We start from the raw sequence: 12915 nt of genomic DNA on the forward strand, positions 1-12915 counted from the left end.
GCTTATAGGTGGTACTGGGGGTACTCAGATCCAGTATATGACACTTTATCAAAAAGTAGTTTTATCTGATGAAATAACAGCCAGCCGCTTCCTGTTGTCCATGCACCTTTAATCGCCAAACCATTCTGAAGGAGTGGTTCAATCTTTATGTGTCAAGGGTGATGTACTGCCAAGTACTGCTGCTAACATCCTTTCACTATGCAGAAGTACACAAAACCTTGCACTATGGATCACTCCATCAGATTTGGCCGGAGAACCTAACCCTCTGCTGCATCCCCTGAATGTGCTTCCACTAAAATTGCTATCACTTAGTATTTCCCATATATTTGATCACACACCACTCATATCCCTTTCCACTGGCCCAGTCTTCCATAAGCTCACTCATCTAGAAATTCTCAATGACTAGGTAATGTAGAGTTCCATGGTTGGTTTGGAGCATCTTCAGCAATTGACTCACCTTTGTTTGTGTGTTCACACAAAGAGAACTAAGCCAGTGCTGGTGATGTCATTGTTTAGGAACCTGTCCTTGTGAGTTCTTGTTTTCTGCGCGTCAGAGGACCTTAAGACAGTGCAAAGCTTCTTAGAGTGCACTGATCTTATTGACCCTTGCATTGTGCTGGTAAACTATGCTCTCATCAACCTGAATGATTTCAGAAGTGGTGATATTACATTGCTATGGCAGAATGCTGAGCAAATGATCGAGCAGAGGCGTGCTATTACAGCTGATTCCATAACTATGCAGAATCGAAAATCAAAACTTGTGCATCAGAAACGCCCGGACAAGGACCCCACAAGCACCTGGGGTAGTAGTGCTATAGTGTACATCTGCGACTTGCTGAAAGACAATGTCGTCCCAATTGGATTCCCCAGAGATGCCTGAATTCAAGGCTACATTCATTATTCACCTGGATACATACACCAAGACTACTACTGAAAGCAATGGCAAAGCAAAAGCCAAGGAAGTGAAATCTACCAAAGTCAAGGAGCTCGTCTTTCAAATCTCCGAGCACAACTACATCAAATTTTTGACTACAATTCTCGCGAAACATGACAAATCACACCATAGGGTTACTGAGAGGAAGAAATAAGAGCATAAGTGGAGATGTGTTTGCGATTGAGATGTAGCTGCTGAAATGTGCGAAGAAGTGTTTGCACGGACACAAACACACCGCGGGGAGAGTGTAATTCATGCTGTAATTCATCGAGATACATTGTAGGATGGTGACGAAGGATGGCAGTGATGAAAGCGATATCATCAATGGTGAGAATGCGATGCTGGCCTGTATTCTTGCTATGGATATGCTGTGAGGGAAAGAGCCGTAAAACTTTGTATACAAGAGTCTTTTTGACTCCAAGTAGATGGCAGATATACTTGATGGAGTACCTGCATCAACGTAGAACAGGGATTTGAGCTTTCAAATCATCTGAAACAGTGCGCGGTGGCATTGAATGACACAGTTGTTGTGATCAAGCACTGCGAATTCTCTCACTCAGGTGCTTATGGGGTCCTTGTCCGGGCGTTTCCAATGCACAAGTTTTGATTTTCGATTCCGCATAGTTATGGAATCAGCTGTAAACAAGGTAAGTCCGAGTCTCACAACCTTGCTTTACTACTGATGCGAGGCTGACAGCCTGACTTGCCAGCACCTTTTCCTGCTGATCACTCATTCACCGCGCACATTTTGACATGTTCATTCATCATCTTTGCTGCATTCCTTGTCTGCACCACTCATATTGTTGTTGTCACTCATTGTCATCACTCTGACTTGCTATTATCGTCTTGTGACTGGTTTTTTGATGTTCTCACTCATGCTCACTTTCAAATCATCATTGCCTGCACTTGCTGCTCATTTTGCCATCACTTGTTCCTGCTTGCACTGTACTCACTCTTTCTCCATTGCTTGTTCCGCTTTGCTTATTGTACTCACCTTTTGTCCATTGCTCATTCCGCTTTGCTTATTGCACTTGCCTTTTCTCCATTGCTCGTTCCACTTCGCTTATTGCACTCTATTGGCTGAACCTTATTTTACGGTACAATGTCTGTAGTTCTTACCAATTTTCAGAGATAACAGAATTTCAACACTGCATTGCCGCATATATAAGATCTGCTGCAACTTAAACATGAGAATGGTGTGCTCTGTTGAGTCAGCATGTATTGGAACACATAGCATCTGACCAACTCCTGCTCTGACTTGGCTGGGCAGTACTCATTGTCATGCGGTTGAAATAAATCGGATAAAACAATGCTGGACAGTCAGCTCCTAGATAAAATGAAGAAAGAGGGATTATTACCCTCACCTTCAGCCCAATACCCAATGTTGTCCATTATAAGCAATGTGTAAATCAAAACCCATCCATGTAGCTCCTATCCTTCAATCAAAGAGTTTCTCACTAAGCTTGAGAGGGCGGAACCAAGAAGGCAGTGGGTCAAGAAATTCCTTTGCCCAGTGACTTTGATGGGGGTCAGGACACTGGATGATATGGAAATCGTGTCAGCAGAGAGCCACACCACTTTCCACAGGCTCTGCCCATTCATGGTGATGGATTTCTTTGTCCATGTTATTAATAGCCTTGATGAAATCCATGCACAAGATTTGCTAAAGTGGAAGGCCTGTTTGATTTGTATGACTATGACACATGTATAGCGGGTTTCAAATTGCCACTCAGGTGAGAGTCTAACTAATTAAAACCTGATGGCAAACAAGCCTAAGTTATCAATATTAGTAGCTCCCACCAAGCCGTATCATATCCCAAAGAATCTAATATGGAGGAGAGCATGTATTAACTTGAGACCCAGGCATGTATACATAGGTGTAAAAATCATAGTGCATCCTTGACCCAGACTCCCTTTGAAGCATCTTTAAATGTATCATTAGTTTCTGTAGGTGTTAAGGTCATGCTCAAGGGAAAGGTAACTCAAAGGGCTTCAGCTTCAGCTCGTGCACTGCGCCCCTTACCTGAGTACGTGCCCTTAATTTCTGAGAGGCAGAGGGGAAGTCTGACGGAAGTCTGGGTAAGTCCAGAGGTCAGATGCAGGGGGAGTTTGGCGGAACTCTGGAAGGCTAGGAACGAACAGAGTAAGGCTACTATGAACAAGTCTGGAGTAGAAGCAGAACAGAGTTAGACTACCCTAAGGTAGAGCCAGAGATATAGTCCTAAGGATTAACCCTAAGACTCAGAGGTGGACAAGAGATCAGACTCAAGTCCAGAGAAGCAGGAATAAGCAGAACCAAGATGATATTTGAACTGAGGAGTACCGGAGTATTACAGGAGTTTATATACTGTAGGTATCATGTAAGTCAATCAGTCAGCAAAGTAAAGGCTATTCCCCAAGCATATGGAAAGTCTATTAGTAAGAGTATAACAGATCAAAGCAGTGAAGTCAGAAATGAAGTATGAATGGACAGATCAGTAAGCAAAGCGGAAAGACATAACCGGTAGCCAGAGAGCAGTTATTCTAAAAGGAGGTAGTTGTGAGTATGGAGATGAAGGCGGAGCGCTGGGCAAACAACAGGACAGGGAGCTGGACTTTCATAGGGGAGATCCAAAATTCCGGATCTGGAGGTACAGGATATGACAGTAGGATCAACATGTGTGAATCAACAATACAGATATTGTGATGTGTGCACTTACTACAGGTCCTGGTTTTTTTGGGGTGAACTCGACCATGTATGTTGGCCAGTGTTAAGACCATGCTCAAGGGTAAGACGGAGTCTGAGGAGCTTGGCTTCAGCTTGTACACTGCGCCCTTTACCTGAGTACATGCCCCTAATTTCAGAATGTAGTCCAACTCAAGTTCTACGAGCTCCAACAGGACGTCAGAGCGGAGGTCCTCTGAAGAGGGACTGACGGACTACTAGGTAAGCACGGGAACATCAGGTGGAGATTGGTCCGCCCTACAGGGGAGAGTCAGAGGACTACTGCAGTCAGAACTAACAGTAGGAGCGGAGCGGAGGAGACTGCTTGGACGAAGTCCGAGGCAGAATGGAAACGTGGAGGAGAGAGGTACGAGAGTTTTAGTCTGATGCACGGGAAAGGCGGTGGCGGTGTGGGAAGTTGGATGAGCGGAGGAGGCAGCCAACCTAGGGAGTCAATCCCCTAGGCCGGCAGACAGGAGTTATCAAGGGTTTTGCCCAAGAACAAGAATAAGAGAGCAGGGCTTAGAAAAGGTAATATTCAGACTAAGTGTTAGGTACCGTGCCAGGCTCAAGAAGTGGAGGGGTCAGGGCTTGGCTTCAGCTCTTGCGCTGCACCCTTAGCTGAGTACATGCCCCGAATTTGGAGCGGGTCCGATGTTGTCCAATGGTAGGATGAGTAGACCACTTTGGTCCGCTTGAGGGTCGGGAAGTAAACACTACTAGCAGCGGGCTGACTAGGAGCAGAGCGGGGAAGGTGGAGGATAGTGCAGAAGGTGGATAGGAGCAAAGGGGTTTATTGATAGAGGCGGAGGAGTAAGGGGGAAGACTTAGAGCACCGCTCTAAGTCAGGGTGGAAGGTCGGAGGTGACAACAAGATGAAAATTGTGTCTGGAGGAGGCAAGGTCCTACTGAGAATTCTCACAAGTAGAGACTGCGAGAAGACAATTAATATTAAGACTGAGGAAACTATCTAAGTACAGGATATGTCATATACTTCTAAGTGTGAGGCAGTGATTAGGAGACTTATGTTGTAAAGCTATGTACCAAGGATATAGTTTGTAAGTACTTACACAGGCGAGGACATAAGTCGGAGCAGATATCAATATGTACGTGTCGGCTCAGTGATCGAGCGGTAAGAGGAGTTACCGGTGATCCAGAAGTAAGTACTATGTGCAAATGGGGAAAGTATATACCTAAATGGGGCAAGGAGATTTACAGTAGAATGGATGGTGTGGAAGGCAACCGACGAGGTGGTTGAGCGGAGTCGTAGGAGCAGATGCAGAAGCCAACTGGGTTGTGTGGAGGGCGGACAGAGTGGAGGTGGTAGGATAATGGGGGAAGTAGGATGTTGGGCGGAGCGGATATTAATATTGGCAGAGCGGTCAGATCAGGTATATGACACTAAGGATCTACAGACAGATGTACATATGTTTATATACTCTAAGTAGCATAGCATAGCAGAATGCTATGTGCTGAGTGTACAGGATTACAAAAGAGATGACTGAGACATATGAGAAAGAGGCTCAGAAAATAGTATGTACACAACGGATCAGAAATCACTCGGGTATAGGGATTACCAGTGATCCAAAAAGAGGAACTATGATACTAAATGGAGATAGGACCAGTTGAGTGGTTCCTAGTCTAGGAGTGGACTGGTGAGGCGGTCGGGCGGACTACCCATTGGGTGGTATAACATGAGCAGAACTAAAGGAACTGAGCGGGTTGGAAAAGCAGAGGGAGTAGGAGTAGGATCGGGCGAACCGATAGGGCGGAGGAGCGGAACTCCAGATAGGGTCGGATGGAAGGGGTATAGTGTCAGAGGACATAGGGGTAGTGTCGGAGGAGTGGAACGGGGTCGGGCGGAGGTAGCAGGGCTAGTCCTGCTGAGATGCACTTCATGCATTGTCGGAGAAGGAGGAATGAAGCGGATGGGAAAACAGGGGGTCGGACCAGCAGTAGGGATGCTCACAGATGAACAACCCCCACCCGACTTTCCCACACTCACCTAGTAGTCCGTTGGTCCTCCTTCAGAGGACCCCCATTCCAACGCCCTGTTGGAACTCATAGAACTTGTGTCGGACTACATTCCGAAATAAGGGGCACATACTCGGGTAAGGTGCCCAGCATATGAGCTGAAGCCAAGCCCCTCAGACTCCGCTTTACCCCTGAGCATGGTCTTAACAGACATTGAGCTTCTCACTGTAGTCAACGGGGAGAGGTAGTGTAGTACTAGACATTAGAAATTAGAAAATGTATAAGAAAAGATATAGACACATCACAAGACAAAGCACCACTGTCACCACCTACTTGGGTGGGTCAGGCTTTGGCCTGTAGCCTCCGCCCCAATGCATCGACAATTTGATATGCAGATGCCTTAATGTTACTTAGAAGCAGAAGTACAATGAGTAAGTGATGAACTGAGACATTACCGAACGAGCAAACTAGTCCCAAGATCTTTCCAATTGTTCTATGTAGTACATGTAGTAATAGTACAGAAAAAAATGGCTGCGGTACATAAAGACATGAGGCACAAAACAACAACAGTAATGTATGAGTCATGTACATTGGTAAGCTTTGATGAGAAACATGATGGACACTTGTTCAAGTGTACTAGAATACATGTTGCTAAAACTTGAGAGCGCGCTTAGTGAATGTCCAATTAGAAATCATCTAGTAGTACTTACCAGTGACATCATGACCATCTAGCCCTCTTGGAGGCTCTGGAAGAGATCTCCACCGCTTCAGCTTTGCGTTTGATCAAATTCTTGTGCCAGGCGGAGTAATGTGTATAGCCCGTCTGCCATGCAGCATTCCACAGGTGGGCCATGAATTTCTTCCAGTCTATAGGCGACACTGGAGGCACCCACGTACGAACAAGCTGGAAGGGGTCAGGGCTGGGAGATGCAATTAGGGGTATATATCATGATTATTAAATTTAAATTTACCTGTCATCGATCTCCTCTGAGATGGTAGATGCCTCTGCAATGTTGGATTCATCATCAACGTCGGACTTATCTGTGATGTTAGAGTTGTTGGACAAGGCACTGGATTCCTCCTCTTCTTCCACCATGAGTTCTTCAATGTAGCTGATGGTGGCATCCCTGACACTCTCAAATGTGTGATGGAAAAGCCACTGCAGGTTGTCAAGGCTTGTGATGTCCATGTCAGGACACAATTGCTGTCATTGTGATCAGATACAGCTACACATAGAGGTGGAAGGAAACTCACGCCAGTTGTGAAGTATCACGAATCATGATCATAGAGATCAAATGGCCTGTCATCAGGATGGAGCCAAGTAGTAACAACCATGGTGAGGGGTGATACCCAAGTGTGGGTAAAGCCTGTGACTGGACCGAAGACCAGTGAATCGTCCTTTTGAAGCCATTTGCGGTATGAGGCGGCCTTATCCTTCTTCGACAGTTTTCAGAACACATGTGATGATTCTGCTGGTGGGGAGTAGCAGTGATTTTCTAAGATATCAAATAGTGTGACGGCCTGCATGTGTTGGTTACAGGTGACGTAACATTGGAGTTTGGTGATGGCAGCATCCTGAGTCTGCGAACACGCAACCTTGGTCCCCCAAAGCTGCAGACGCCCTCCGTCTGCATCGTGGAATTCAACCAACACATCAGGGATACCAAGGGCTTTCTCTGTAGACCCTGCCTCTCCCTCCCCCCTGAGGGTCCAGTTCATCTGGACTATGAAGCTACCAAGCACCTCATTGATACCCATTGATGCAAGAACAGCATTGATAGTGTCTCACAACAGCTTGAGAATATTCTCATGGATTGAAGTAGGCAGGGTTGCGACCAATTGGTTGGACAATGGGGAATATGATAGTCTGAAAGAAAGAGTTGTTAGTGATTATTGGATTATTGCACACAACTTACTTGTATCGATTGAATTGGTGATTGTCATCTTCAGCAATGGCCTCCATAATGAAATCCCAATCATTGATGGACACATCATAAAAGGTCTTTGGGGCGAGTCAGTGTGCAAGATTACCGTGTGAAACTGTGCCTCAAGGCCTCATACCTTGCAATCTCAGGCTGTCCTTCTCAGAGAAAAGCGACAATCTGCCCACGCAAAACTATCACAAAAGCTCAACCTAGGTGTGAATGTCCAAAGGGAAGAACTGACTATCTCTTTTGGGAATCTCGGGCTTTGGCTCTTTTACCAAGGAAGATGTTGCAAGATGAAAACCATGGAAAATTTGATCCAATGCTGCAGGATTTGAAGGCGGAATTGCAGCCAAATGGGAGGTCTGTTTGATGAGCTGAGGGGAACTTGTTCCTAGAGAGGTCCCTTTATATTGTGTTGCAGGTTTTCTTGCCTGACAGTTGTTGCTCTCTGCTCCATGTGGTAAGGGAGTAGGCATGTGTGCTTGATGTGGCACCATAGTCACCTATGCTTATATATATATGTGGTGCCTAAGAGCTCCGAGCCTTATCCATGATCACAGGGGTTGTCAAGAAGACAACAAGTGTCACAATCAGCATTTTCCACCTAGGATCCCATTGCGAGCATATGTAGATCAAATTGAATATTGAAGTGAGTAATCAAGTAAGTACATTGTATTGTATGTATTATGTTCTCAACAAAGGGCACAGGATCAAGAATTCTGATATGAACCTTTTCAAAAAAAGTCCGTGGTGTAGTTTCACTGTACAGACTCAGTAAGGTGTTTCATTTGCGATGTATCTAGTCATCTCACCAGCTTGCTCTGCTAGTCCTTACTGGCACACCTGTACAAAATAATCTGGTCAAGCTATGGGGTCTCTTGAACTGGCTATACCCAACTATATTCACCAGTCCTTCACAGTGATTGTTCCATGATTCCTTTGACCTCTAGCTGCTCATTGATGACTGTCTGCAGTTTCACCATCATTGAACATCGTGGCAGGCTATACTATTCTTGTACTGGATACAAATATTATCCTATCTTCTCTAGCAATCGCATCCATCATCGAGCTTCAAATTCTATGCTTTTCACTGCATTGCAGATCTGCTGAAGAACTGTTGTCTGTTTCTCAATGGCTTCCGCAACCTTCAGAAGGACTTCAAGGGACTGTACTGAACTCCCCATACCCTCAACTGCCCTTCCTAGCTTCCTACATTTCTGTGGCTGCACTTTGGTGGCAGGCATTGGTGCTGTGCACTGCGCATTTGTAATATCAAGTCCAAAACTCCTCTGATCCTGCACACAACTGCAGGTAAGTATTTTGAAGCAGTGGTATTGCCGATATTGAACTGGCACTCACAGAGTTTTGATTGGAGTTGAGCATCTTTCGCTTTGAATGTGACAGTGGCTCATGAATTCTTTTGCTCATGGTTCCCCCCCCCCCTGGAATCAGAATTGTTAGAACGGCCACGTTCAATCTGGAAGTCATGTACATCTTGAGGTTGCTCCAGGTCTGAGGGAGGTTTGGGTGACTTGTAACACCCACATGTGTATGCAGGTGCGCCTTGCCTGTGGCCCATGGGCCCCGGGCAAACTGCCTTATGACTTTTAGGTGTAGAGCCCCGCCAGTACACATCTATGACATATTCTTCCAGGTTATCTGCTGCTCCATCATGGTAGTCAAGGTGACAGGAGGTAACACTGTCTAGATGAGGGTCAGACAACATTTTCACACTACTATGTATCCTCAAGGGTAACAATATTTAAATACTCACAAACCTAGAACTAATGCCCTGACAGCCTTCCCACATCCCAGAGCATGTGCCCATGGCCAGTGTTGTCTTCAATTTTACAACTCAGGGCTAGGCCACTACAGTGCATGGAGCAGTGCCGGGGGAGAACAATGCTGGTGTGTGTCCCATCTAGCTCTCCATTGCTGACTTAACTTAGTCACAAATGTATTAATGGTGCATATGGCTTGCCCTAGTTCCAGGATATGGAAAACTTCAAGTTGTTTCTGAAGTATTTATCCCGCCTACCAACATGTAAATCAGCAAGATCTTATACACAGTGTGAATTAGCATTGGATCAAACTTGAATGTGCACTGATTCCTTTATATTACTCAGGCTATAATGAAATTTTCTTGTTCCTCCACTCCATGCTTTTCAAACACAAGGTCTATTTCAGATGTCGCAGACTCCCCTCTCAGACAATAACTTACCTGTCAATATTGTAGCTTCCTTGAAGAGACAAATTGATGTTCTTCAGGCACAAAATGAAGTGCTCCGCAAGGAACCTTGCAAAGAGAAAAGGTGTGTCTGACCTTCAAACACATGTCCATGCTATTGATTTAACTGCAGTAACCACTACCATCTTGAGGGTAGAGCAATTCGACGACTAGTTTGTCTGACCGGTTATATTGGACAATTAGTTGCGGAACATGATTGATGTATGGAACTTGGTGCTGTCAGCAAATCCAATGCAGACAAGTTTGAGTCTGAGGATCCTGAGTAAGTCATTTTCCATTGCCAGCAACTAAAGCTAACAGTTAACTTCTATTAGTGATAATAGACGGTACAGATCATTCAAGAAACTTCTTGTATCATGCCCATCTATACGTAAACTAACAAAGTCATCGGTTGAGGACCATGACCTGGCATTTGCATACAGCCAGGTGAGACATTGTGACAAGTAGGCATTGCTTAACTAACACTTTCTTCTAGCTGAATAAAGGAGCTGATCCAGCTAGGGCAGACAATACAATGAAACTCAAGACACTTGTCATTTCTTGGTTATCAGAGTGTACCCCACCACCAGACCCCATTCTTTACCCTTACAACAAGACTGGCCATGGTTTCTACAATGATGCAACAGGAAGGCTTCTATGTCCTGTCGATCATGACTGGAACAACTCTGAGTAAGTTTTGTTTGTTGGGTGACACCTTTGTTGACCAATTTAACAGTGTTCGACAATATGTTTGGGACTACCACCCTGATTATAGGGTGACAGCTTACTCTTGGCCGACATTCTTGTATGATGGACATTACAACACTAGGAATCCTAGAGATGGCCTATTTAAAGGGAAGTTGCTATTAAAGGTATGATTTGCTGTGCAGATGATCAGCACTTTCCTGAAATGAGCTACAGACATTTAAAGCCATATTTACATCTCCCACCTCTGCAGAGCTTGATGACCCAGAGCAGACCAGTTCTAATGAGGTTTCTGCACATGGACATTCAAAGCGTCAAAGGATCCGGACAAGTGGCAAGCTGTCATATACTGGATCCAAGCACCTCCAACACCACCTGTGAACATCCCCACCCCTGTTCCGACCCCCTGTTTTCCTGTCCGCTCCATCCCTCCTTCTCCAACAATGCACAAAGTGCATCTCAGCAGGACTAGCCCTGCTACCTCCGCCCAACTCCATTCCGCTCCTCCGACACTACCCCTATCCCTCCGACACTACCCCTATCCCTCCGACACTATACCCCTTCCATCCGACCCTATCTGGAGTTCCTGTCATATCCCGTACCTCTGGATCCGGAATTCCGGATCTACTTCATTAAAGTCCAGTCCTCCGTCCTGCTATTCCACCCGGTGCTCTGCCTTCATCTCCGCACTCACCCCTAACTCCTTTTAGATTGGCTATTGCTCTGGTTACCGGTTATGTCCTATTCCGCTATGCTTACTGATCCGTCCATTCTTACTTCATTTCCGACTTCACTGCTTTGATCCATTACACTTAGTAATAGACTTTCCGCATGCTTTGTACATAGCCCTTACCTTTGTTGACTGATTTACTTACATGATACCTACAGTATATAAACCCCTGTAATACTCCGGAACTCCTTAGTTTGAATATCATCTTAGTTCTGCTCATTCCTGCAATCTCTGGACTTGAGTCTCACCTCTTGTCCACCTCTGAGTCTTAGGGGTTAAAACCTTAGGACTAATCCTCCGGCTCTACCTTAGGGTAGTCTAACCTCTGTTCTGTTTCTACTCCGGATTTCCATAGTAGCCTTACTCTGTCCCCACATAGTCTTCCAGAGTTCTGCCGAACTCCACCGATGTTTGTCCTCCGGAACTCCCCAGACTTCCATTGGACTTCCCCTCTGCCCACCGGAAATTAAGGGCACGTACTCGGGTAAGGGGCGCAGCGCACAAGCTGAAGCCAAAGCCCTTTGAGTAACCTTCCCCTTGAGCACAACCTTAACAGTTCCGCTCCTCCACCCTATTGGTCTGCCCGATCCTACTCCTACTCCCTCCGCTTTTCTGACCCGCTTGGTTCCTTCATTTCTGCTCGTCTTGTCCCACCCAACTATTAGTCCGTCCAACCGCCTCACCAGTCCACTCCTAGACTAGGAACCACTCAACTGGTCCTATCCCCGTTTAGTATCATAGTTCCGCTTTTCGGATCACCGGTAATCCCTATACCCTAGCAATTCTGATCCGTTGCATACATACTGTTCCCCAAGCCTTATTCTTGTATGTCTCAGTCATCCTATTGTAATCCTGTACACTCAGCACATAGCAGAAGGCTATGCTATGCTCATCACTTAGAGTATATAAACATATGTACATTTGTCTGTAGATACTCAGTCTGAATATTACCTTTTCTAAGCCCTGCTCTTCTGTCCTTTGACTTAGGCTTAACCTGAGTCAAAACTCCTGTTTGCCGACTTAGGGGATTGACTCCCTAGGTTGGCTGCTTCCCCGCTCCTCTGTTCCTCCACTCCTCCACTCCTCCATTCCCCCATTCCTCCATCCCTCCGCTCTTCTGACTCCCCATGCATTGGCCACCTTTCCTGCGCATCGGAACTGATCCCTGCACTCTTGCACATCCGTCCCCTCTGTTCCGCCCTACTTCAGACTTTGTCCAAGCAGTTCCTTCCGCTCCGCTTCTACTGTTCCTTCCGCTCCGCTTCTACTGTTCCTTCCGCTCCGCTTCTACTGTTGGTTCCGACCACAGTAACCTTCAACCTCTCTCCTGTCGGGCAGAACAATCCCCACCTGACTTTCCCATGCTCACCTAGTAGTCCGTCAGTCCTCCTTCAGAGGACCCCCATTCCGACGTCCTGTCGGAACTCATAGAACTTGTGTTGGACTACATTCCGAAATTAGGGGCACATACTTGGGTAAGGGGCGCAGCACACAAGCTGAAGCCAAGCCCCTCAGAATCTGCCTTACCCCTGAGCACAGTCTTAACACAAGCAGTGCACACACTGTGATGTTGCAGGGCTACTCAACCATGGGCAATTGCATATGCCACTGTCCAGGTATAAAGTATGACTTCTGATTGGCACCTTGATTTGTTAATGTGGTGGCTTAGCTTCGCTTCACTTTGTCCAGTGCTAGCTCGTGGCAGATCATGGA

The 12915-nt window shown here is 46.0% G+C and overlaps 4 protein-coding genes across 4 annotated transcripts; 1 reads left to right on the forward strand and 3 right to left on the reverse strand.

Moving 5' to 3' along the window:
- Nucleotides 1-1068: 1068 nt before the first annotated feature.
- EDB91DRAFT_1052361 (uncharacterized protein) lies at nt 1069-1368 on the reverse strand (the record flags this gene model as incomplete). Its single annotated transcript, XM_041313673.1, has 1 exon — nt 1069-1368. A coding segment is annotated over one exon (300 nt), but the record flags the coding sequence as incomplete, so codon positions are not given.
- Nucleotides 1369-6330: 4962 nt separating this feature from the next.
- Nucleotides 6331-8016, reverse strand: EDB91DRAFT_1081563 (uncharacterized protein; the record flags this gene model as incomplete). Its single annotated transcript, XM_041315390.1, has 6 exons — nt 6331-6532; nt 6584-6816; nt 7071-7344; nt 7402-7479; nt 7529-7614; nt 7816-8016. 6 exons carry the CDS (start codon nt 8014-8016, stop codon nt 6331-6333), a joined length of 1074 nt encoding a protein of 357 aa, XP_041177707.1.
- A 585-nt stretch (nt 8017-8601) lies between these two features.
- Nucleotides 8602-9266, reverse strand: EDB91DRAFT_1081564 (uncharacterized protein; the record flags this gene model as incomplete). Its single annotated transcript, XM_041315391.1, has 3 exons — nt 8602-8835; nt 8900-8982; nt 9086-9266. The coding sequence occupies 3 exons, from the start codon at nt 9264-9266 to the stop codon at nt 8602-8604; spliced, it is 498 nt and encodes a 165-aa protein (XP_041177708.1).
- Nucleotides 9267-10263: 997 nt separating this feature from the next.
- Nucleotides 10264-10727, forward strand: EDB91DRAFT_1018792 (uncharacterized protein; the record flags this gene model as incomplete). Its single annotated transcript, XM_041312527.1, has 3 exons — nt 10264-10457; nt 10504-10639; nt 10689-10727. Coding segments are annotated over 3 exons (369 nt in total), but the record flags the coding sequence as incomplete, so codon positions are not given.
- Between the last annotated feature and the right edge of the window lie 2188 nt (nt 10728-12915).

Source organism: Suillus paluster (assembly GCF_016628075.1).
Source record: "Suillus paluster strain FC165 chromosome Unknown EDB91scaffold_22, whole genome shotgun sequence".
NCBI lineage: Eukaryota > Fungi > Basidiomycota > Agaricomycetes > Boletales > Suillaceae > Suillus > Suillus paluster.